The 23,881-nt window shown below is 48.4% G+C and overlaps 9 protein-coding genes; 4 read left to right on the top strand and 5 right to left on the bottom strand.

Moving 5' to 3' along the window:
- Positions 1–96: 96 nt before the first annotated feature.
- FFUJ_01995 (related to cytochrome P450 monooxygenase) lies at positions 97–1,990 on the top strand (the record flags this gene model as incomplete). XM_023582005.1 has 8 exons in its annotated part: positions 97–342; positions 389–425; positions 476–558; positions 614–698; positions 754–782; positions 864–1,470; positions 1,523–1,887; positions 1,940–1,990. 8 exons carry the CDS (start codon positions 97–99, stop codon positions 1,988–1,990), a joined length of 1,503 nt encoding a protein of 500 aa, XP_023423607.1.
- A 417-nt stretch (positions 1,991–2,407) lies between these two features.
- Positions 2,408–3,736, bottom strand: FFUJ_01996 (related to C4-dicarboxylate transport protein mae1; the record flags this gene model as incomplete). Its single annotated transcript, XM_023581894.1, has 1 exon — positions 2,408–3,736. One exon carries the CDS (start codon positions 3,734–3,736, stop codon positions 2,408–2,410), a length of 1,329 nt encoding a protein of 442 aa, XP_023423606.1.
- Positions 3,737–4,234: 498 nt separating this feature from the next.
- On the bottom strand, positions 4,235–6,244 carry FFUJ_01997 (uncharacterized protein; the record flags this gene model as incomplete). XM_023581783.1 has 3 exons in its annotated part: positions 4,235–4,776; positions 4,848–5,682; positions 5,732–6,244. The coding sequence occupies 3 exons, from the start codon at positions 6,242–6,244 to the stop codon at positions 4,235–4,237; spliced, it is 1,890 nt and encodes a 629-aa protein (XP_023423605.1).
- Positions 6,245–6,593: 349 nt separating this feature from the next.
- On the top strand, positions 6,594–9,221 carry FFUJ_01998 (related to hsp70 protein; the record flags this gene model as incomplete). XM_023581672.1 has 10 exons in its annotated part: positions 6,594–7,526; positions 7,581–7,611; positions 7,660–7,743; positions 7,797–8,055; positions 8,110–8,209; positions 8,262–8,383; positions 8,438–8,648; positions 8,702–8,858; positions 8,908–9,069; positions 9,142–9,221. The coding sequence occupies 10 exons, from the start codon at positions 6,594–6,596 to the stop codon at positions 9,219–9,221; spliced, it is 2,139 nt and encodes a 712-aa protein (XP_023423604.1).
- A 713-nt stretch (positions 9,222–9,934) lies between these two features.
- On the bottom strand, positions 9,935–10,282 carry FFUJ_01999 (uncharacterized protein; the record flags this gene model as incomplete). Its single annotated transcript, XM_023581561.1, has 1 exon — positions 9,935–10,282. One exon carries the CDS (start codon positions 10,280–10,282, stop codon positions 9,935–9,937), a length of 348 nt encoding a protein of 115 aa, XP_023423603.1.
- A 1,458-nt stretch (positions 10,283–11,740) lies between these two features.
- FFUJ_02000 (related to beta-lactamase) lies at positions 11,741–12,880 on the top strand (the record flags this gene model as incomplete). Its single annotated transcript, XM_023581450.1, has 1 exon — positions 11,741–12,880. One exon carries the CDS (start codon positions 11,741–11,743, stop codon positions 12,878–12,880), a length of 1,140 nt encoding a protein of 379 aa, XP_023423602.1.
- A 346-nt stretch (positions 12,881–13,226) lies between these two features.
- FFUJ_02001 (uncharacterized protein) lies at positions 13,227–18,938 on the bottom strand (the record flags this gene model as incomplete). XM_023581338.1 has 12 exons in its annotated part: positions 13,227–13,260; positions 13,350–14,999; positions 15,081–16,274; positions 16,411–16,669; positions 16,747–17,037; positions 17,211–17,417; positions 17,482–17,509; positions 17,582–17,919; positions 17,985–17,986; positions 18,096–18,238; positions 18,314–18,408; positions 18,500–18,938. The coding sequence occupies 12 exons, from the start codon at positions 18,936–18,938 to the stop codon at positions 13,227–13,229; spliced, it is 4,680 nt and encodes a 1,559-aa protein (XP_023423718.1).
- Positions 18,939–19,597: 659 nt separating this feature from the next.
- On the top strand, positions 19,598–21,490 carry FFUJ_02002 (uncharacterized protein; the record flags this gene model as incomplete). XM_023581227.1 has 2 exons in its annotated part: positions 19,598–20,408; positions 21,315–21,490. The coding sequence occupies 2 exons, from the start codon at positions 19,598–19,600 to the stop codon at positions 21,488–21,490; spliced, it is 987 nt and encodes a 328-aa protein (XP_023423601.1).
- Positions 21,491–22,936: 1,446 nt separating this feature from the next.
- On the bottom strand, positions 22,937–23,308 carry FFUJ_14415 (uncharacterized protein; the record flags this gene model as incomplete). Its single annotated transcript, XM_023581116.1, has 1 exon — positions 22,937–23,308. The coding sequence occupies one exon, from the start codon at positions 23,306–23,308 to the stop codon at positions 22,937–22,939; it is 372 nt and encodes a 123-aa protein (XP_023423600.1).
- Positions 23,309–23,881: the final 573 nt, after the last annotated feature.

Genomic DNA, 23,881 nt, shown 5'->3' with positions numbered 1-23,881 from the left:
TGAAGAGCCAATTAGCATATAAAGACCTTGCTCATATCGTGATGGTCTCTGTAAGGTATATCCGAATTATCTTATGCGATGACGAACAGTTCCAACATGAGTACCAGGCTTCCCTCCCAACAACCGATTGGCGCGATGTGTAGCCAAGCATCGTGGACAACTATAGTTACCGCTGGAGCTATAGCAGTCACTTCTATCTTCCTGATCGCTTTGAGATTTTGGACCTCAAGCGGAAAACCCAAGGTCAAGATACTCCTTCAAGACGAGATCAAAAGTGCGCGACGGAGGGCTCTGGAGTATTGCTTCAATCCTCGAGCTGTTATGGCAAAAGGATATGTAAAGGTATGGCGACAACTATCGTGCACAAAGCGACATGCTAAAGGCCTAGTTCAAAAATGAGGTCTTTGGTCTTGATACACAGGATGGTAAGACGAGCAATGATACAAATCAATTGGATCGACTGACAGATTGAAAGGAGTCAAGCTAGTGATTCCACCGAGCTTCCTCGATGAACTTAAAAGCCATCCTGCGCTCAGCTTCAAAGTCTCAATTGACAATGTCCGCCTGCTCTTCCCAAGCACTCTATTCGATAGCTACTGACTGACTCTACAAGGACATGCAAATCGAGTATACGCATTTTGGCGGCCCAGCAGAATACGTAATCCACGCTATCAAGGCTAATCTGACTGGATCGCTCTGTGAGTATCTTTCCTGGCTGTTGCTTCATATACCAGCTTAGGCTAATGACCCTAGCCGCCTTCACACCGCTCTTGCATCGCATGGTTCGAAAGAACATGCCAAATATTATCGGAAAATACAAAGGCTAGTCTCGCCATATACTCAGCTGAGGCTCCACTGACCAGCGACAAGAATGGACTCCCGTCAAAGTCCACGACAAAGTCCTCCGCCTCATCGCCACCAACAACGCCCGCGTCTTCCAAGGTACAGCCGCCAGCCTAGACGAAGAATGGCTCGCCGCCTCCACCGGCTACGTCCTAGCATGCTTCGACTGCATCCGTGCTCTCAAGCAATGGCACCCGTGGCTCCGACCCCTTGTGTACAGATTCATCCCCGAACGGGCAGCCATCAGAGATCAATGGACCAAGGGCCGCAAGCGAGTTATGGCTTCTATGCGTGAGAGGCAGGAGAAAGGAGGTAATCTTGAGGATCCGCCGACAATGCTGGATCATTTGAGTAATGGGAGGAATGAGCACATTGCGGATGATGTTGAGCTGCAGTTGTTGCATCAGATGACCTTGATTGCTGTAGGGACTGTTACGACGTTTTCGTCGACGACGCAGGCTATTTATGACCTTGTGGCGCACCCAGAGTATATCCCTATTCTTTGGGAGGAGGTCAAGTCAGTGCCGCGAGATGAGAATGGGAATTTTACGAAGGACTCGACGGTGGCCATGGACAAGCTTGACAGCTTTCTCAAAGAGAGTCAGCGCTTTAATTCACCTGATCTCAGTGTGTCCACTAAAAAGAATTACAAGCTTCACGAGGCGCTAACAGGCTACAGCAACCTTCCAGCGCGCAGCTATCGCAGACATGAAGCTCCCAGATGGCACATTCGTTCCTAAAGGCACCAAACTAGAAATCAATACTTGTTCCATTCACAAAGACCACGAGCTGTATGAGAACCCAGAGGAGTTTGATGGTCTGCGCTTTCACAAATGGCGCAAAGCCCCTGGCAAGGAAAAGAAGTACATGTATTCCAGCAGCGGGACGGATGATCTGTCCTGGGGCTTTGGACGACATGCGTGCCCGGGGAGATATCTCAGCGCCATCAACATCAAGCTCATCATGGCGGAGCTGTTGATGAACTATGATATCAAGCGGCCCGATGGAGTGAGTCGGCCCAAGAATATCGAGTTTGAAGTATTGGTAAGTTTGAATGCTTGAGTTGATGCCTGGATCTGATGCTGACCTTTGTTAGTGCTCTCCTGAGCCGGACTTTGAGATCCTGTTTAAGGACAGGAATCATTAGATCTCACCGAATATGCCTAGTCTGTCTGGTTGAAGTAAGTCAGAGTCAGAGAGGGTTTATAACTCAGTTTTGTAGTGGCCTTGGAATCACACTCATTGTACATTATTATGGCTCAGATGATAATGCTGTCTAAGCGCAAGGACTGTCACATAGAACGCAATGATGACTGGTGGCGACGCCACGCCTTAGCAAAAAGTACGGTATGGGCGACAACCAAGGGTTTGTAGACATACAATTTCTGGCTCTGAGGAAGCACTTGCGTCTTTTGTCCAGCCGGACTCGATTAAACACGTAAGACGTTTAAAGGGCTTAGAGCGATAGAAAATATGTCATAGTTCGAGTATTTTGACCTGCAAGTCCTTTCGAAAGCCACGATTGATACCATCCAGTGATATATAAATTTCAGCTACTCGTTAGCTAATCTCTTTGCTTCTCAGCCTTTATATCATGCTGCTTATTAACATGCTCAACATCCAGATCCTTCCCAACAGCAAGCAAATCCCTCCTAATAATGGCCCGAATGTGGAAAGCCGCACAGATAAACCACACAATAACCAATACAACCGTCAACGTCGATGCAAAAATCTTGATGCCCCTCGATGACAGAGTGTTTCCAACATTGATACTCGCCAGAGCAAGACCGACGTTGGGGAAAACAAGTGCCCACCACGACAAACCAAAGTCCATTCTTCGAGCGGCGCGGAGGACTGATATCGCGGACAGGGCCGAGAACCAGATCGCCATGAGCCAGATGAAGAGCCCTGCGGCCACTGACATGCCGGACCAGAGTTCGCCGGCGGGGATGTTAGGGGTGCTGAGGAAGTCATCTGGAAGAGCGGACTTGGCCTGGGTACCAAGTGCAATTAGACCGCCGCACGTAAAGGCTACAAAAGTTAGCATGAGGTTGAGGATAGTGATTGGAGCGACGTTACCTGTTGGTCCAACAGCGATGAACATGCCAGGCCTCTTGGATGCATCTGGCAACTTGTGCTGAATCAGTCTCGACAAGTAAACTGCATAGATAAACAGGGCAAGCATCCATCCAAGTCCCTGGCCCATCAAACCAGCAACTATAATCTGCACAGCACTCCACTGCGGTTGACTCCCCGCCACCTTGGCCGCCAACATGCCCGTCACCAAAAACGGATACGCAGGCAATATCCAACCCGGCAACGCCTCGGAAATATCAAGCCTCTCCGTCTCAAAGATAATATGATACTGCGTCACCGCCACCACCATCTCACAAGCATAATAAATCCAAAACACCACCCTCATAGCAGTCGTGAACCACGGTCCCGTCTCCGGACCGCCGTACGACTGCGCACCCGTGAGGATCAACGCGATAGAGACCCAAAAAGCGCCGAAGAAGAAAGATTCAGACGGATGGTGCAGACTGGTTGAGAAGGCGCGGGGTTTCATAACGAAGCGCGCGATGATGAGGGCTGTGAAGGTTAGGAAGAGGATGATGTTGAGGATGAAGAATATTTTGCCGATGGTTTTTAGGCCGGTGAAAGTGTAGGGCTGTTCGTTGAGGAGATTGGCGAGACCGCCTGTTGACATTGTGCAGGGGAACCAACTCCATGTTATTCTGACAACGCGGTCTCTTAGTCGTAGAGGTCGAGGTGCGTTTTTGGGGAATGCTCTGTCGCGTGCTGAAGACCCGGATTCGATGTCTACGGGGCGGCCATTTATGTCGCGTGCATATCCGTCCACTGCATCGTACTGGGGGTCACTTGGTTGCGACATTCTGATCGCGATGATTTTCGTATAGTCGCGCGATCAGATCTGAGATGCTGTGGGCATTTGCATTTATTTATTTTATAGCTAAACATCATCTTCCTTGATTTTTGTTTCTTGGCTTTGTGACGAAAGCCAAGATGTCGTCACTGGGACCCAGTCTAATCGATCAGAGTTTTGGACTAAGACTCCGCTAGACCTCCACTGTAAATTAAGTTATAGAGCAAGCCAAGGCTAAGACCCGGCAATCGGCACGATGCGTTACAGATGCAGGCGAGTCATGGATCTGCATTGCCTGAATTACTTCATAACAGCCTGTACTAGTGCATTGAATTAAGTTACAGATTCTTCGAGTCGACGCACACTCAGTGCCAATTTGAGTTGATAGACCCCATAGCTGATGGCTTACATCACGCACCCCACACGTAGTATATGTATAGCATATGTTTTAGGAATCTATTCTACCAGCAAAAACAGGATAAGCGTAGGTTACTTCTAACTTTATAACTAAAGGAATACGATTGCCTTTTCCAAAAGAACCAGCGATTCCGTTTCCTTGTCTGATACTTCTGTCAAAGCCTTACTGTAAGTTGCGCTTAAACTTGTCTCCTCCTCAACTTCAGTCTCATCGGTTGTCTCTGGAACGGCGAAAAGAGCAGGAAACAAGCATATCTGAACTTTTTGACCTGGAAGTGCAGAGTCCCCAGCTTGAGATTCAACGACCTGCATTTTCTTCCCGTCGAATAGTGTACCAGGTTTGAAGAACGAATACTTCATCCGTTTTACACACAACAAAAGCTCAATCTTGACTTCCAACGCATGCGTCAAAATAGCTTCCATGCCCTTGATAGCTGCCTTTTCTGGGTTGCTGGGAGTCAAACGTTGGGTCATGTCACGACTTTCCGGCGGCAGAAAGCAGCTTAGAGCTTGCAGTACCAAGCTGGAAAGCCACATCGCCTTTTCCGAAACGATACTGTCTTTGATGCTGCTGTCTGAAAAGAGAGATTTTATAGAAATAATATCAAGTCGCTGGAGTGCTTTCCATCCACCTTGTCTTGTTAGTTTCGTCTCTCTCTTGGTAATAAGCAAAATTAAGTTTTGAAGAGAACGGTCTGCTTACTTTCAGTTTCGATATGCCTTCTATACTGGTCCAAGAGTGGCGAGTCAGCAGCGAGGAAGGCTGGAAACACATCTTCGAGAACTAGTTCGAAGATGCCTGCCGCTATAAGAGAGGCTAGAACGACTTTCTTCGGGATCCGAGCTGCTTCGCAATGGCTAAGAAGAGAGCCAAGCTTGTCATCGCGCCCGCCGATGCGTTGAGCCCAATTATTTGCCAGTGGGGAGAATTCCGTTCGCTGTTCCGGGAGGTTGTCCAGCAAACTCAGATGACAGACATCTGACGAAATATCGCGGATATTTGCATGGAGGATCTCATACTCTGCATGTAGAGAAGTATTGAGGAACCCAAGCCTATCTGCTCCTAGATCATTGTGGTTCTCCTCAAGAAGGCGTTTTCGGTGAAGCTTGTCTTTTAAACTAGAAATTTCCTTTCGAAGCTGAGCCTCCTTCACATTTTTACCCTCAGCTGAGCTTGCAAGGCGAATGCAATGTTCTAAGTCGTCATTTATTCTTTTGAGCTCGGATATCCGCTCTTCCAAAGTGACAGAACGGCTCTTCTGCTGGAGGAGATCTGCCTCACACTGCCTTAATCTGATCTCTGAGGAGGAATTCGACTGTGCTTGCGAGATAATAGTCATAGTGTCGTCTTGAGAGTCGGGGATAGTATTGGCGAGCTGACGTCCAATGGCATCGAGTACCGGCGAAGGAAGTGTACTAAGTTCGGATTCGTCCTCACTTTTGACCGTGTCTTCGCCATCATTTTTTGTGAGTTCATCCTCACTAAGATCGTTATTCAAGGACATCCGTGTCGGCCCCGAAGAGGACTTTATTTTGTTCTGCAGATCTGTCAGTTCAGGTTCCCTTTCCTCAGATCCAGCCTCTAACCTTTTGTCTTGGCCGTTCTGGTATCGCGTTTGAGTTGCCAGCCTGTGGAGTAGACACTTCATTGGGTTCTCTGGAGCTGCTTATTGAATAAATAGAACGAGGCGCGGAGAGAGTACCTGACCGGGCAGCAAGACCCAAAGATCTGCTTCGTGTGCAACGCGCTCCCTGGGCAGGACTCATGCTGGCGACAATTTGGTAGAAAGTTTCCTGCTCCTCGCCTTCAAGGGGAAGTAGACCGGCTGTTCCTTGCTCAAACAAATCATTGAACTTGTTGCATTTTCCATAGGTTTGCCATTCGGTATATAGCTTTCGTCGGATGCGCTCTTTCGAGAATTGCCTCCCCGTCACATTTTGGAGATAACCAGGAGCTGTGACCTCGAACTTTACACAGGATTGCACACACCAGTCCAGGTATGCTCGAAGTTGAAGTCGTTCGGTGTTGCTCCATAAGAAACGCTCTGTCGGCTTGGACCTGGTACGCCGCTTGGATTTTCGATTGTTCTTTCTTGCCATGGTGCTGTTGCTTGAGGAGAAGTTGGAGGCCTTCGAAGCTGCTGGAGTTGTTGTTGGCTCGACCCCTGTCGCCTTGTATGCAGGCTGCGCACAGGTGATGTGATGCGTAAATTGTCCAATTGTATCAACTCAACTGTGCCATATTGCATTTTCATCGAACCAACAACACGTTTCTATTGGCCAACGCGACATCTACGCGCTCCCATGATAGCTGCGTTTCTGCCTTGCTGCCTAGAGAGATGGTTCGCTGTCGCATCGTGGGGCTCAGCTGTAAAGATAAGGAGATTAAATACGGGACCTCCTGGCGTGCTGTGCGCGAATTATTCGTTTTGCTACCCACGCTTAAATCATGTCGTTCTCAAGGTCATCAACGGTGACCTTGGGTCGCGAAAATGCACCCAATCACCAACACCAACCTGAAGAGGACCATTCTAGACCGGAACCAATCAATCTTGACCTGCTAGATGAGGACCGTGGTGATCCCTTCCCGAAACGCCTCATCATTGCGGTAGACTTTGGTACCACTTACTCAGCAGTTTCATATGTCGACGTGCCCCAAGGATGTCCGTCCGATTCCGTCGACTCGAGGTCTATTCGTTCGATCGGAAACTACCCCGAGAACTATAACTACCACTATAATGATCCAATGGGTTTGGAGGTTCCTACCGAGGTGATATATCCCTTGGATCGCCACTTTCGCGACCACTTTAATCTCGATAACCCCGAGGAACCTTCAGAGAACGGCGATAGGGTTGCTGTACAAGCACCCGATGAAGATGGGGACATCTCCATGCTCTCGGACATGTCTGAGGAATTCCGGTGGGGTTACCGAGTACATGAAGTCTGGAATCGTCCATCTACGCACTCCAACACCACCAACCAGCCTATGTCCCGATTCAAGCTGTTACTGGACCAAAGTGAGATGACTGAATCGGTTAGGCGGAATGTAAGAGAGACTATTGACACACTCAAGAGAAGGAACGTGATCCAAGGGCCTCTTCATGTCATCGCTGATTTCCTTACCTACCTTTTGGAGCATACCCGGTCCCAGTTACGTCGTCAAGGCTTCGATGATAGTTATGAGAAAGAAATGATACTTTGTGTGCCTGCTATCTGGACGCAGAAAGCATGCCGGGATATGCAGGCATGCCTTGCGGCGGCCATGAAGCGAGCCAACTTCACAAGGGCTGATTTACAGAACAAGAGCATTGACAACCTCTTCATCGTTTCAGAGCCAGAGGCTGCAGCTGCGCACATGCTTTCCACCTCGGCTCAAATAAAGGTACAGCATCTCCCTTGAATTGTATTGCGATAAGCTGTTAATACAGTTAATTAGTCTGGCGATTGTTTTGTTCTCCTTGATGCAGGTACGATTTTACTCCGGTTGTGCTTTTTCAGCTAACAAAATGGACAAGGTGGCGGAACTGTCGATGCGAACACATATCGAGTCAGCAGCGAGGAGCCATTGAGACTAGAAACCGAGATCGTGGCTCCTGGAGGTATGTTGTATGGTAGCAATGCATTGTATCTATTACTGATTGTTGCTCGAAAGGTGGTCTGCATGGATCTAGTTATCTCAATGAAGGTTTCCGGGAGTATCTCGAGGATCTCCTGGCTGAGGAAACGTACCTCAATGACGGCACTGAGACCATTCATGGAATCGTTGAGAGAATAACTTTCGAAGAATTTGAAAAGAGGATCAAGAGGGGCTTTGACTACAGGCAGCAAAGACCAAGGAAAGAGATTTATATTAAAGGACTTCGTGACAATCCCGCCAAGGGTTTCAGAAATGAATGCATTTACGTTCCGAAGTAAGTTCAGTCAAAAAGCTCAAGAAAATCCTCTTCCTGACCAAATGGTGGTAGACAAAAGATCCAAGAGATCTTCTTCAGGCATCTAGACGCAATAGTTGAGATTGTGAAGAGTCAGCTTGAAGAAGCAAGGGGAAAAGGATACACCGTCGGGGTAAGTTCCATTTGGTCAAACAACCCGATCGCTCTGACATAGAATACTGCAGAAAGTTGTTCTCATTGGAGGATTCGGAACCTCAATTTCCCTTAGCCAGAGACTCAAGGAGTTCTTAGAAGAATATGGTCGGGAACATAATTGTCGCGTCACGTTGATGGAGCCTCAGCAAGGGTTTGTTTCCCAAGGAAAGTATCTTAACGTCGCTGACTAACCTTCGATGTATAGAACTTCTATCATCAATGCGGTAGCATCAGGGGCTGTTCTTAGAGCTCTGAATAAGGCGAATGGCCCAGAGAGGATAGCTCGTTCAAGTTATGGAATAATGCGTTCTGAACCTTTCGAACTGTATGATGAGCACAAAGGTCTCACGCCGTCTTATGACAACCACGATGGGATGGCATACATCAAGCGAACGATCGATTGGGTCTTGAAGCTAGTGAGTCTCTTTCTACACACATTTCATCCATCAGGGAATTAACTCCAATGCAGGGAGAAGTGGTTCCATCGGTATGGCAGTGTGAGCCCTTTACCTGCAGTCATACATTCGACGTATGGCCTGTCCGGCCCTTTATCTGCAAAGAGGTATTATACGTGTCAGATCGTGCAACAAAATCGCACTATAGAAAAACTCATCCCAACAACGAAGGTAAGGTTGAGTATGCTGATGGGAGACACGTCTAACTGTATCTTGAAAGGTGCCGAGTGTGTTGGCGAGATAGAGGTTGACTTCTCTTCACTTCGAGATCGATTAGTCCCAATTGAGCCTGGTTTTAATAAGAATCAGCGAAAAGTTGGGAAAAGACATTATAGGATCGACTTTACGATGGTTATTAAGGTTGTGGATCGCGACTTGGAATGTAAGTTTTGACAGATGAGAATCTGTTTCCTAGACAATTTGAGGGTTTTTGTTCTTGGCTGACACGTTATAGGCTTTGCCATTCATGACCAAAAGGTAGTCAAGAAATGTCGCATTAACATCGCTTCTGGCTTTAGGCCCGGAGTGAAATAGACATAGGTTGTAAGGGGAGTGTTTGCATGTAGGCTGATAGATCTACGCAGGGGGGGGGGGGGGGTTAGTGTCGGCTTTGTGGACTGGCTTGTTGTGAAATGCTGCATATAGGAATAACACTATGATAACATGATAGCCAGTGTCTGGTAGATGGCGCCTTGAACCGAGACGTGGTAGTAGATGAGTAGAAAGCGGTCTCCAAAACGTAACGCAGGGATTTGCGCTGACTCAAGGGAGCCTGACCTGGTTACAGGAGCGGCAGGTTTTAAGGCACTACAAAGATACAAGTTATTAAGTAAAGTAGTAATTATTGCCGATATAACGCTATTTACCTTGATCTTAGGCTTAAGTTGTGCTGTTAGTGAAGGTGTATCAGCGACAAAAGAGTAGGCAGGAAACAGAATCAAATCATTAAAATCGATTATCCGAACTCCATCATTCATGGCCAATAACGGCATGTAAACCTTGCAGATGGGGAATTTCATCACAATTGCCGCAGCGGCGCAGTCCAGGCCGATTCGACATATCCAAGCTCATACAAATTCCAAAATACATAAAGGCGTCGCTCGTTGTATATCGCGTTCTATCATAGCCTCATAGCCAGTAAGTCTCTTTTTCTCATCTCCCTTGAAAGTCTCTTATGCCTGTAATCATCAGTCACTTATCCTGCGTCTCGGATCAGCAGGTCGCTTACCTCCGCCGCATCCGAAATATCAGGAATACCCATGAGCATTATCCGATCTCAATAGCGCTATGCCCGTCGCCATCATGAGCGCAAAAACCACACAAACAGCGACAATGATTATCACGGCATATTTCGTCCAGTCGTCACCCTCGAGATGTCGCATGTCTTTAGTCCATTCTGGCATGTCAATCGAACCACCCTGGACCAACCACGCAATGGCGAATATGGCGATAACAATGACGGTGAAGATGAGTTGTCTGGCGTTACGAACAGCCTCTAAAAATGGCTGAATTCTGGATTTTGTCTTTGCCATGGCTGGCTTAGCATTGGGGGTCTTGGAAGCGTTGGGGCTAGATGAAAGTTGGAAAAGTGGCATCATCGCCAGGCTGGATTAGAGTGCTGCGTCTCCCCGCATATTATAGAGAGTCAATGAGATCACAAGACATTCAGCTGATGGGCTGCTATTCGCGGGTTGGGCTGTTTATGGCGAATCATGTTGGGTTTCGGATGCCTCGGAGCCGTTATTCAGCCACCGGGAAACGTATGTTTGACCCCACCTCATCAGAAACAAGGCAGTCATTCAATCTTGCTGACATGGACTTGGGTGCCTGAACAAAGACGTTTGCCCTGTCAGATATCTTATTTCCCGAGAGTCCGTTAGTGCATCGCACCGTTGGCACGCGATCTGCAAGTCGATCAGATCGGCATATCTTCGCGTATCAGTCTCTAGGCCGAAGACTCACCGTACATTCGCCAAACGAGACATGAGATGAATGCTTTCGCCTCTTTTCATCTACATAAGTTCAAATTCACTGTTAATTACGTTACAGCTCTGCGCAGAATCCCCATGACCCTCGTCGGCATTTCAATATGCACCGGAGGGACGATTTAAAACCGGGGCCGCCGCGCCGATCAAAGCACTGGTCTTGGCGTCAGCTGGTAGGGATGGAAGCGATGTCAAGTGAAGGAAGTGATTGACATTCATCAACCAAGTCCAATATAAATTCACCATATAACGTTGGCTTGCTGGCATAACTGATATCTCTGAAATTTTGATCCAACGTTTAATGTTAATTTGGGCGTTTGCATTGGCAAACCAGTTGCTTCCTAATTCTTAACGACCCTCAGCTTTCGCTTGGCCAATTAGAGACCTTCCATCGTTTTAAAGCACTCTGATTCACTTTAGCTGCTTGAGAAGACGTTCAATTAAACAATTAATCATTCAAGTCCGGATGCAATGACGTTAGATGTTACTAATCATTTACTACTTATTATAAACTAAGCGAGAGCTTCATAGGCGAGATTGATCAAAGGCTTGACAAGCTGAAGCTAGCCAGAACAAGATAGCTTCTCTAGAATGGTCTCGATCCTTGGTTATATGCAAGCCATACACTCCATGAGATGAGCTGATTGGGTACCCAGTGAGGGTCGCCACGACAAGATCAGTCATACAGTAAGTTATAGGCTTGTTGAGTTCTTATTTTAATCCAGACATATAATACCGACTTGGATTTCATAAGAAATCTTCTGGCACCAGGCACCAGGCATCATGCATATAGCAATATGAAGCCTAAGTGTATCGCTCTTCGTTTGTGGACCCATCGGATCGCAGCCCACTTGACCAAAATGAAATAACTAAAACCAATACATCCACATTAGCCTGGTATACCCCGCGTTCTAGACTAGCTTCCCGCGGGACAGCACCGTCAAGATGCCTCGGCATGTTAACCGCTAGCTCCAAGGGCTGCAGGTATAAAGTCGCTGTCAAGGGAGGGCCTTAACCTCGTCCAACATGCAATACCGATCACAGCCCGGACACGACCCCACAGCAACAATGACTCAGATCCACGGAACCTGTGACCCCAGGTTCCACGACGTTCAGACTCTTCTGGAGAAGTACCTCGAGTCAGGTGAAGAGATTGGTGCCTCAATCACCATCGATATTGACGGCAAAGAAGTGGCGGACATCTGGGGCGGCTACGCAGACAAGGAGCGAACTAAGCCATGGGAAAAAGATACAATCGTTAATGTATTCTCGTGCACAAAAACCATCACCAGTCTCGCGGTTCTCATGCTCGTCGACAGAGGTTTGATTGATGTCAACGAGCGCGTCTCACACTACTGGCCCGAATTTGAGCAAAATGGAAAACAGGATGTTCTAGTCAGACATTTGTTGGGTCATACGTCTGGTGTTTCAGGCTGGGAAGAACCATTGTCGACTGAAGACATGTATGATGTTGAAAAGACGACTGCTATGCTAGCAAGACAAGCTCCATGGTGGACTCCTGGAACGGCATCGGGATATCAGGCTTTGTGCTCGGGACATCTACTTGGAGAGCTGATCAAGCGTGTCTCTGGGAAGTCACTGCGCGAGTTAGTGGATACCGAGATCGCGAGCGTCCTGGATGCCGACTTCCAGATTGGCGCAGCGGAGAAGACCTGGGACCGCATCTCTCCTATCATTCCCCCAGACTTTACAGGAATCATACCAGAGTTTGAAGAAGGATCAGTCCAAGCCAAGACGCTACTCAATCCACCACTTGACCCCAACTCCGTGAACACGGGGCCTTGGAGACAAGCTGAGTTAGGCGCTGTGAACGGCCACGCCAACTCCCGCTCACTGGCGCGGATCCTCTCTGCAATCACATTGGGTGGCTCATCCAGAGGCAAGAAGCTTCTATCTGAGGAGACTATCAAGTTGATCTTCCAGGAACAGTCTAATGGAAAGGACTTGGTTCTTGGATTACCGTTCAGACTTGGCATTGGATATGGGCTGACACCCTCTCCAGCACTTCCATGGATCCCAGAGGGCAAGATCTGTTTCTGGGGCGGTTGGGGAGGCTCGACTATCATCATGGACTTGGATAAGCGTATGACGATTGCGTATGCTATGAATAAGATGGGCGGTGGACTTGTTAGTAGTGATCGGGCTGAGGCTTATGGAAAGGCGATTTATCAAGCTCTTGAGAAATAATAAATTTCAGCGGTTACATTGCAATATCCAGCGCAGCTTGCTCACTTATGAATCGGACCTTGTCTAATAGGACTTTTCAGGCTATCTTGGGTACTACCCAAAGCAATGTAACTAACGCGATAAAGGCATAACAGAAGCAAATAAAGAACATAAAATGACATATCAGATTTGTTTCCTGTCTACTAGAACATCCTGTCTGCCATCGAGTATCTATCAAAGAGAAAATTCCAAGACAGTCACTAAAGTTGTAGTAAAGCTTCGAAACATGTAGCCGTCAATCAACGTGGAGGCCAAACAAGGACAAAGGCAGGCAGAGGAGAATAAAAGTATATGGAGGCCCAAGAACTCAGTGGTAGTCGCAAGATAGACGCTCGTACCAACTATAATAAGAATCGTGTCAGTAAAAGCATAGTAGAGAAGAGAATAGCGCTATAGGAGGGAAATGAAACTAATGGAAGTTGTCACTTACAAATCTCTTGCAAGCCCATTTGGCACTTCATCCCCGTCGGTGCAATCAACGAAGCTAGTTTGCGAAGCTTCAGGCGCGGCCGTGCACTTGGCGGTGAGTCCGTCATCGCATACCACGCTACCAACTGTCGCTGTGTTAGGTCCCTGGTAAGAGCAAGACGAATGACCATGAAGACTAAAAGTAGCCAAAGAGGTCGGATACTGCGATGGTGAAGCTCGGCCAATGGCGGTGCTGTAAACTATTGGGTTATCCTTGATAGCACAGACATCACTATCTGACTGGTCGCCCTTGTCGAATGGCCTGCAGTCCCACCACCTGGTATCGGTCACGCCTCCGTGTCCAGCGACCTCGATCTCTCTGGTGTAAATAACCAGGACGTAAGGCGATGGGGATGGGGCAGAAGCAGTAGGGCCGGTGGGGAGCTGGGATACGGAAACTGTGGTCTTGGGCAGCGGTGACGTGTAGGCGCATCTGTTGGCAGGGGTGGCATTACTGTCAGTGGACAACGCAAAGGTTGAGCCTGAGCAGACGCAGTAGCCTCTGGCTATACCCCCGTCGGGATCAGCGTTGTGCGTGCTGCAAGGGACATAAGACGGGGCGTCGGTTGCCGTGTAATGGGGCGGCCACGACGTGATGGCACCAGTACTGACGCCGGATGCAGGAAGGGGGTCAAGGCTTTGAGCCACACCATTGGTAGTCGCCAGGTTGGTTGCACCGTCCCCGCAAGGGTTACTGTCATCTGCACAGGGGTCACCATCGGCGTCTTCGATGATATCGTCATCAGGACTCCCGCAACCTAGCCATTGATAGATGTTCGGATCGTGGAAGCCTCCAGACGAGCCTTGTCGACTAATCAGGTCTCTGGCATGTGTCCTCTTCTCAGCTTGCATTGTACCCTGAGTCTGATTGTCGTAGCGCTTTGAAAGCCTGTCACTATCGCTATCATCGTCATCAGCATCCGCCGGGGGATCAGTGCACCTCTGAAAGGACGCAATGTCATCCCTTCTTCCGTAACTTGTAAATCTGGGGTCCAAACTCCAGGATTGTGTTGTTTTATCCCATTTTTGTTGTCCCGGTGAAGGATACCGGCAGTAAGTTGGGGATAGAACTGCGTACACCGCATAGTCATCGCCTGAAGGATTAGTTACCACCACATCACCGTTTGGGTCGTTGTATTCTATGAGCTCGGGCTTCTTGCGATCAGTGCCAGGAACGTCAAACCAGGGATCCCACGTCCGAACTCCTCTGACTTTGTAATCGTTGACCAAAGTGAACTCAACACCGTATGGAGAGGCGCAAAAGTTCTGATCCGCCAAGTCCTCGGGCAGGTAGTTAGTAAAGCCTGGATCAAACTCGACACAATAGACGAAGCCATGTCCGTCAACCTTTGGGTCTGTCCCTGTGAGCTCCTTCTGAAACTCGTTGTATCTTTTCACCAGTGTCCTGATCCATCGACTCAAAGAGGCGCCCTGTAGTTGGTTTTCCAACCCATCCTCCCAACCCCCACCAGGAATGAGTCGAAGTACGGAGTTACCGCTTGCTTTCCGGTCGGGATTTCCGGAGCCAAACGGATACTCCTCGACTTGGCACTTGTCAAGTTTCCAAACACCTTGAGGTCGTCCCGAAGTTGCCTTCCAACGACCTTTATACCTGTTGCGAGAGCTCTTCGTTAACACAAGTCCGGTCTAACTGAACACCGTATGTAAACGGCTGCCTGATATTTTAACTTACCAGGGAGATGTATCATGTAACTTGCTCCCTGTCTGATGGGTCAAAATGGATGTTGCACCCCTGATATTGATGGCTGATTTTGCGTTGCCACAGACATTGGGATAGAGCTTGTCTGGACACGTGTAAGTGGCATAGCATTTGACTGTAGGCGGATTCCTAGGATCCTCATTCTTAGCGGGACAGTAGTCCCCTGCCCGCTTGCCTAACCTGAAGCCGAAAGAACCTGAACTGCGGTTAATGAGAGAAGAGAATAAACCTAGAGACTCCTGGCGCTTAGCTTTGGAGGATGCCGGGCAGCAAGATCTCTCCCCTTGCAAGTAGTCCTTCACGGCGTCTAGCTTGCTGTCGATGTGACTCTGGCACTGGCTGACCTTGGAGCCAAGTTGATCGCTAGGAACATCACAGCTGATAGTATTAGAGCCGGGGTCGTAAACTGGGTAGTTGCCGTTATCACACATCCCAGACTTCATATCGAAGTCGCAGGGGTCATCTCCGGGATCAGACGGAGGACTGCCAGAGGGTCTCGGACGAGGAGGAGGGCCATCGTTGATAGGTGCTGGGCCTTCAGGCTTGGGACATTGACCTAAAACCTTGATGCCAAAGACCTTGATGCATGGTAAATGGAAAGTGGGCAATTCCGGAAACTTGGGCCACTTGAACTTGACCTTTGGAATCTCGGGTGTGTCCCAGACTATCACAGGCTCACAACTCGGGCAAGGCAATATCACCGGAACGACAGTTGTTGATGAGTCCTTCCCAGTTGTGGTAATCCAGATGTTGGTACTGACTGGGAAATCCGTGAAGACTTCGAGAGATACCCCAGGAGGAACTGTAGTCATGGTCGACGTAACATCATCATCTGTTGATGCTGGCAGAGTTGTGATAGTAAGCGTCATGCCGTTAGTGGTGATGGTCTCAACTCCCGTAGTAGGCGGAAGTGTGCCGCCTTGACCAGGTGGGACTGAGACGCTGGCTCCTGCAGGACACCAAGGCGCCGCTGTAGGACACGTTGGAGCGGATGCATCCTTGTCAACACCCGAAGCGGGAGATGGTGCGAGCTTGGCCGGCCCTTGTGGAGACTCCTCGTTTCCGTTGTACGCGGAAATGCACCACTCATAGTTCCATGTACCCGGAAAGAGTAGGAAGTCGTCGAGGCAAGTCGACCCGGTGACGTTGGAAACTATCTCGAACTTGCTATCTTTCTGATTGACGTTCCGATTCCAGACATGATAGCCACCGGCGGAGTCAGATCAGGTCCAAGTAATTCTGTGAGGATGTCAGCTCTCCTTCTAGTATATAGGGAGAAGAGTAACGGAACTGGGTCGCTTACTGGACACTGGTACTGTCTGTAGACAGAATCTTGAGATCCGATGGAACTGGCGGTGTTCCGGCGCCTGGAACAGCATTGTTGGCGAAGAACGGTAGACCTTGGCCGTTTTCGTTCCAAGTAACGGGAGCAATCAGATAGTTGCGACCAGGGGTGAGTCCCTTTATAGCTGCGGGTGAGCTAGTGAATGCCGCGCCGGTGATGATTTCGCAGTCGTCGGGGTTCCAATCCCAGTACAAGATGTTGTACTCAACGATCGAGTCTAGTTCCAAAGAAGAGTTTGCAGTGATTAGCCGTGATGACATTGATGCGAAGAATTATGAACAGTATCAGACGTACCGGTATTCGGTCCAGTTGGAGGATCCCATGTTACGGTGAATCCATCAGCAGCAGGCGCCACCTTTACGTTCTGTGGGGGATCAGATAGCTTAGGAGTAGCTTTCGCCGACAGCTTCGACGTATATGGGCCTACGGAATAATCTCCATAGCGAGCCCGCACAGAGACGGTGTATGTCCAGCCTTCCAGAGGCCACTGTGAATCCCACCTGTTAGACGATGTTGTTGTCGGGGAATATGTGTTGGCGCCACCATTAATGGAGACTGTAACATCATAACTATAAGCACCGTAGACTGTGATCATCTACTAGTCAGCCTAAATAAATAGTCTATATGATGAGGGAGGATGCGAGGATAATTTGCCAGTGCAGTAGCAATAGTCCAGGGCTGTATGAAGAACCTTGGACCGGCGTCTGAGGGCGGGTTTGGCGATCAAATTTTATCTGATCGCTGATGTTGGTACTGACCTGGATCCCAGGTGGCGGTGACACCTTGGGGAGAACTAAAGACACGGAAATTTGATGGTCCCTGTAATGGTCGACCCAAGCTTGAGTCATCCTGAAACGGAATCTTCACTGGACTCGTACCCAAGTTGAAGTCTTCGACCAGCGTCTTGGAGAAGGCAGCGGCAATCTGAAACTCGCCCCAGGCATTTGGGTGTAAGCCATCAGTACCTGTTGAAGTTAATGAAACGGGAACAGGAGACTCGATCAGAATGGTTACGGAAGCGACACATACCTGCAGAACAGCCACTGGGTTGACAGCTCTATGGATAGAGGAAGTAAAAGCTTTAGTATGTGATTTGTTTACGCGTATGAAGTTGGATGAGGATACCCACGTAGTTGTCCGCAAGTTGCACGAGATGGATCGGGGATTGTTTTGTAGACCACTTGGATATGTACCCAGGAAGAAGTTTGTTGTATATCTCTGTGTTCTTGACGAGGTCATCCCGGCCTCTGATGAAACTTCGCTGTGGCACGTCAGCCATTGCAATTTTGACGTTGGGATTCGCAGCTCGGGCATTGGCCACAAAGGTGTCGACACTATCCAGAGTGCCTGCAGCGTCGCTGTAGAACCAGCCCATATCGTTAAAGCCGAGCATGAAGAGAACGAGGTCTGCAGGTGTCGCCTGCAAGACAGTCTGGATCAAACCTTTGTCAACAGCAACAGCTCTGCCTGAGGGTTCTATCAGTATTGTGGACACTGGTTGGAGACACCTCGTATGTTGTTGTATGACATACCCCTAGTTTACATCCGTCAGCAAGGCCGCTCACTAAACTTTACCTCACATCATGTATCATTTAGGGTAAGGATCTTCGACTTAGATTGGGGGAATGATCCATGTTTATTACCATGCAGAAAAATGGTTGCAGTTCGCCAGGAATGCCTCGTCCACGTCCGCCGCATAGCCGCCAGAAGTTTTAGGAGCACTCGTAGGAACTGGCTTTCCATAAAGGATAGGCGGAGAAGGTGCTGTAGGTGGATCCGGAGGTACCTGAGAACACGTTTTACTTAGCTAAGGTCTTGTATCTTGCAGTGAGAAACGGAACTGTGGACTATCGATACATACCGTTCCTTTGTAAGGCCCGACCATCTCGACGTCGATACCGTTCTGTTTAAAGAACTGCCAAATACGATAGCGCCAGGTAAAGTCACCCTCACGACCTGCATTGTCGATTATTGTTAGAAGAACTGTTTTGATGGACGTTGCTAACCTATGTAGCTATGCCTTAGCTGGGTTATCAGAGGACCATACCTTGTGACATCGAGTCACCAACGACCATGACTCTGAGAGTGGATTGTCGTCCGACGATAGACTTGTCAGGGCTTGACACATTTGTCGCCGCTATCATGCCTGCGATCATGTCATCGACGTCTCCGAAGCTGGCACCGACTTGTATGGGTGGCAGAGCTGGAGCAAGTTTACTGACAATCTCATATTCAGGGACCGCAGTGATATTGGTTGGTAGAGGGAGTGCAGGAATAGTTGAAAGTTGATGTAGGCTCCAAGATATTGAGGATGCAAGGTGCACTGCTGAAGAAAATGCTATATTCCCGGGGGCATTACCCGTGTTCATTGCTGTTGGATTGGGAGTGGCATCAGTTGTCTGGACCGCAGTGACACCAGAGAGGAGAAGGCCATAACTTATAAATGTAGTCACAACAGGACATACGAGGATACGGGCTCTTTTCATAGCTAAAACAGCTTTAAAGAGATCAGAAGCAAGCAGGTAGTGTTTGTTTTCGTATCAAGATACTCATTCCTAAGGAATTCTCTGTCCTTTTATGCTCTCATTTTTCTCCTTATCTCACTTCGGAGACCTCTAAGAACCGTATGGCGTGAGGCACTTGCGAGTTATGTCAACCAACATACATATTCCATTTAACTTAGACCCAACACCATAATCCGTGACTTCACGATGCTCTAGATTGTCGTCTTCAACATGGCTCCTGGTAGCTGGTTGTCTGACTAGTTAGAGGTTAGAAGGCTCAGATGTCTATATCCACTTTGAAGTCAGAACCAACAACATAAACTCGAGCCCTTGTAGGTCGTTTACCCCTCTCCGTCATACAGGTCTAGTATGGGGTACTTTAATGGCTAAACGGTTAAGTCGGCAACTCGCTGTCGGACACTTCCACATCTGAACTAGTAATTCTGCAATTGCAAAAGTGCCTTCGAACCGACCTACTAATTAGGTAGGTAATCATTATCACAAGCCATCGTGACAGCATGGCATCCTCGGACCGTTTATCAACGACCTATTTACTCTACCATCTGGCCTGGACACACGGACCGAGCCAGTAACAATACCGACTCGATCTCAGACGAACAGACAGGCACAAGACATTCGACATGGACCAAGATCAACGCAACCGTATTGAGAACGCCCTCCTCCGGTATCGCAAAGCAGTACTGGAGCATAATCTCTCTTTGTTGCGTATCCTGATAGAGGAGGTCGAGGCCCAGCCTGCTCCAACGGGCTATCGAGACTCAGCCGCACAGCATCTACGAGTGGAAGCTATCAGAGAACAAGTAGTTGTACCCGACTCAATCAAGTCGACAAGCGAGATCCTTGACGAGCGTTTCCGTGATGCACTGATCTCTGAGGGCTGCCTGGATGGAGTCTCTCACGGCGCAGTCGACCTCGCAGGAAGAAGAGAATATTTTGCAGGTGTCCAGGCAAACATTGCCAGAAAGGGTGTCGAGGTTTCCGAATTTCCCCCCGCAGATTTGGAATTTCTCTGTTCGCTTGTCCGCGGGGTCACTGGTCCAGGGCTTCCGTTCCACCGAGAAGTATCCCAGTTCCACTTCGTTACACCTCTTGAGTTTGAGGAGATGGAAGAGATGATGAAGTCCGTCTGTATACCCATTCGAGATGAGACGGGAGAAGAGGAGTATAACAGTCTTACTTCGATCTGGGAGGATTGGGAGATTTCCATAGCGTTCAAGATTGGCGGCGGGCCTCGTTCGTGGGGCGGCACGTACGCGCTTTATTGCCGCAATGACGACCACGAACAGTGGAAGTGGAGATACGGTGTCCATGACGAAGAGTGGTACAGCGATGTCTACGAGAGTGTAGAGGATTATCTTGAGTTCTATACTCACTTCAGGGAACAGACAGAGGAAGAACTCAGGGAGGACATTCCAAGTTTGGAAGCAATGCGTTAGTAGCAAGCCAAGCGAGTGTATGAGAATATAGGACATGATCTAGGTATCAGCTGCATTGCTAGTCCTAAAATAAGCAGTGGGCTAAACAATATAAGCTTATCAGTCCAGCCACGCGAGACGAATGCAGCATCCTAATCCCAATCATATAGTATCCCAAGATGTGGCATAACACAAATACCCCTCCCAATTGGCAAACTCTCCATGTACCATTCCGTGGTGATCCGTTAGCTTCATCCGATAACTTTCGCTTGGTGACTCTGGCAAGGACAATAGCGATAAGATAGAAGCTACACATTGCTATTTCCGGCCTTGAAAGATCCAATGGTCGTGACATGCCTTGCACCTCGTTTATTTCTGTGCCAATCGCCTCCTCCTGGAGTTGGCTGTGATAGTTCCGAAAACGTGCGAGCCTTCGTCGCGCGAAGTGGTACTCTATAGCTCTTCCGAAAGCACCCACGTTGTTAATAGACGGCTGCCTCTCACCCAGACCTTTTTGAAGAACCTTGTGCGACTGATGACGAGTAAAGCTCTCTACTGTATATAGACGTGAACACAATTCACTAGCGCCGACGGTGCAGCTTGCCTCAAGTTTGAGACCAAGAACACGAAGCACTGTATCATTGCTTCGAGTGGGTTCAGAATGCGGCAAAGAGCGAAACGTCGATGCTAGATCACATTCCAGCGTGGGGTTATAGAAAGTGACGCTCCCTTGAACAACATCATAATACACTTTCCAGTCACAGCTCGCAGAGCCAGTATTTAAGACAGTTCTTGGATAGTACGTCAGCACGAATCCTGTTAACAGTTGTATATGCTTACCCTATTCGAATTCTGTCAAGGTCCTGCTCAGTGCTACTTTTCGTGCCGAAATAACCCGCTTCACTGACGACTCGCTCACCAGGTATTGCGCAAAGATATTGGCTAGCCATAGGGTCATATAGGCGGACAGTATCGCCCGAGAGAACCCTCAACAGACCAATGTTCTCCGTTTTCGTCAACATGGTCTTTCACGGAGTTAGATACCTGATCAGGTCGACTCTGCTGCCAGATCATGCTGTCACTCCAAAGGAAGCCTGATCTCGGCAGATATATAGTATAACATGTTGAATCTGCGAGACCAGATCCAGTTACGCCTAATATTGGAAGTCTTTCCAGATCAGGGAATGGGGTGAGGTGTCTCCGCATCGCGGCTGAGAGATAGGAGAGGTTATAATTTCCCCCCAGCTGCTGATTCGGACATTGGGATAAGAGAACCAACCACCAACATGGCTAATACCGGGCAAACAATAAACGCAAGGACAAGATTGGCGCTACTTTCTAGGGCAAGGCGGGTCTGTAGTCGTTCAACGTTAAGAGTCGCGTACTTAGCACGGTATATAGGTTAGACTCACAGGCGAGTTTCTAAGGTCTGCAATTTTCGCGGCCAGATTTCTCACTCGAGAAACAGTCCATAGAAGATATACTATAACGGCATCAAGCTCATTACAGCCTAGCAGATAGCTGATGAGCACCAAGGCTTCCCCAAGACCGAGGAAAAACAGTGATTGTAACCATCGAGGATGGTTTTGCCATGAAATTGATGCTACTATAGCTAGAATCAAACAGCCATCCGACAGGTTATTTAACTATTGAGTTATCAGTCTCATTTAATATAACACCAAGTGGAAAAAGCTGCATACCAGCGCAAGAAGGTGTTCGGCTCTAAACAAGCTAGACCAGAACGTGGCTGTACCGACAAACACACAATACAGCCCAGATTTCTTGTAATGGCTGCCCACTGTCAAACAAATGTCGACCTTTGACACATGGAAGAACGCAACGGCGATCAAGGCCCATAGAAAGTGACACGTGCCAGTCAGAAATTTCAGTGTTGGTTGAGACGACCCAAGGGTAGCGGATAAAGGAGCGAAGAGCTCCAGTGTCAGTTGGCCTCTAGCGCTAAACTCGGTCAAGGTATTATGTAGATGTACTAGAAAGGGGCTGTAATCGGGGGCTGCGCGGCTTATGGCGAGGAAGGCAGTAATGAGTATTGGAAGTATGATTATCTGCCGAATCACGCTGGGACGTGCAGGTTCAATCTCCATTGCGTCCATGTATTAGTCGACTGACTTGTTGCCTGAGTTAATAAAAAGAGGGATGTGAGAATGAAGTAAGAGGATGGTTCATGCCGTCTTGCCGCTAGTTCATCTGGTGTTTGTTGGTCCTATGCATGCTGGTTCTGTACCCTGGCAGCATGATTAGCCATTATAGGAACCTGCAAGAAAGTTCTTCTGATTTAGCCGAGGTTCTTGGATCAAGTGCCTCGGCCAGAATTGAACTGTATTCTTTCAACTGGTATTGCTGTGGTTTATGGTCGATGTATCCCTTATCCTTTCGTCGACCGTAAATGTCACATGCATATTATAGACACTGTTGCTTAAAATAGACATATTGTTCATAACCACCTCTGTGGTCTTTATTTATAGTTCTAATATGAAAGGATAACACAATAAACGTTATAGAACCGTGATAAGTAAGACCGAACTACACAGGATGCGGTTCACTGTCGTCTGTTGACCTGCCCGGCACACAACATGAAACCCCACTTTTTCTCAACTCCTCGTTGTAAGCCCAAGTTTTAGCTCTATCCTCGTCTGTAGGCTTTCTGGGAATATCCTCCGGATTAGGGTCGAACATATCCATAACAGACACATTACGGCCGTCGGCGGTGAGAAATCTCTCGGGCATCGGCAGACCTTCGTAATATTCTCTAACCTGGGCTGGGTTCAGGCCAATCGCATCAAGGACATTTCTTTCAGCATCAAAAGTTCGTAGCACGCCATCATAGCCCAAGGCACTTATGCCGTGTCCCTCTGGATCCCGCTTCATCGATCTTTGTATGTCGCGCAAGGACATCTCACTGACCGCAAGCTGTCGGTCTGCGACGTCCTGCGGGTCCTAGAGTTGGTTAATCAGATGGCCCGTATACTAAAATGTCAGAGACTTTGGAGCACTTGCTGGCAGTTTATCCGTCATTCTACCAGTGAGTTGACGTGAGTTACAACAGTGCTGCTTAGATTGTAAATAAGATTCAAGTGCGGAAGTGCAAATGAGGCACATAGTAATGGTAAAAGTATTGTGTAGATAAGGGACACGTATGTCGGACTAGCTCAACGACCGTATCTGGAAGTTACCGGAGTCACGGTGCGGCGCAAGCTCATCATGGGCCAATCGGCCCATCGGCCGGTCCCAAGCGTGGTCAAATGATTTAGCTATAGCGAGAATTATGTAAGTAAGCGGCGTGTCGCATTGGGTCTCTTCGTGGCAGATCTCAGGCATTCAATATTGAGAACCCTACACGATTTTGTCATCAGTCTGGAATGGCCCTCAATCATATGTGACTTGAGTTTATTATGATATAATCTCACTGAACCCAGTTGCAGCCCTAATTGAGGCCGAACTATCGTCGTGGATCGCGGAAGAATACCT

This window comes from Fusarium fujikuroi, chromosome FFUJ_chr01, assembly GCF_900079805.1.
Source record: "Fusarium fujikuroi IMI 58289 draft genome, chromosome FFUJ_chr01".
In the NCBI taxonomy this organism is placed as follows: Eukaryota; Fungi; Ascomycota; class Sordariomycetes; order Hypocreales; family Nectriaceae; genus Fusarium; species Fusarium fujikuroi.
This window is presented reverse-complemented; position numbering and strand designations above follow the sequence as displayed.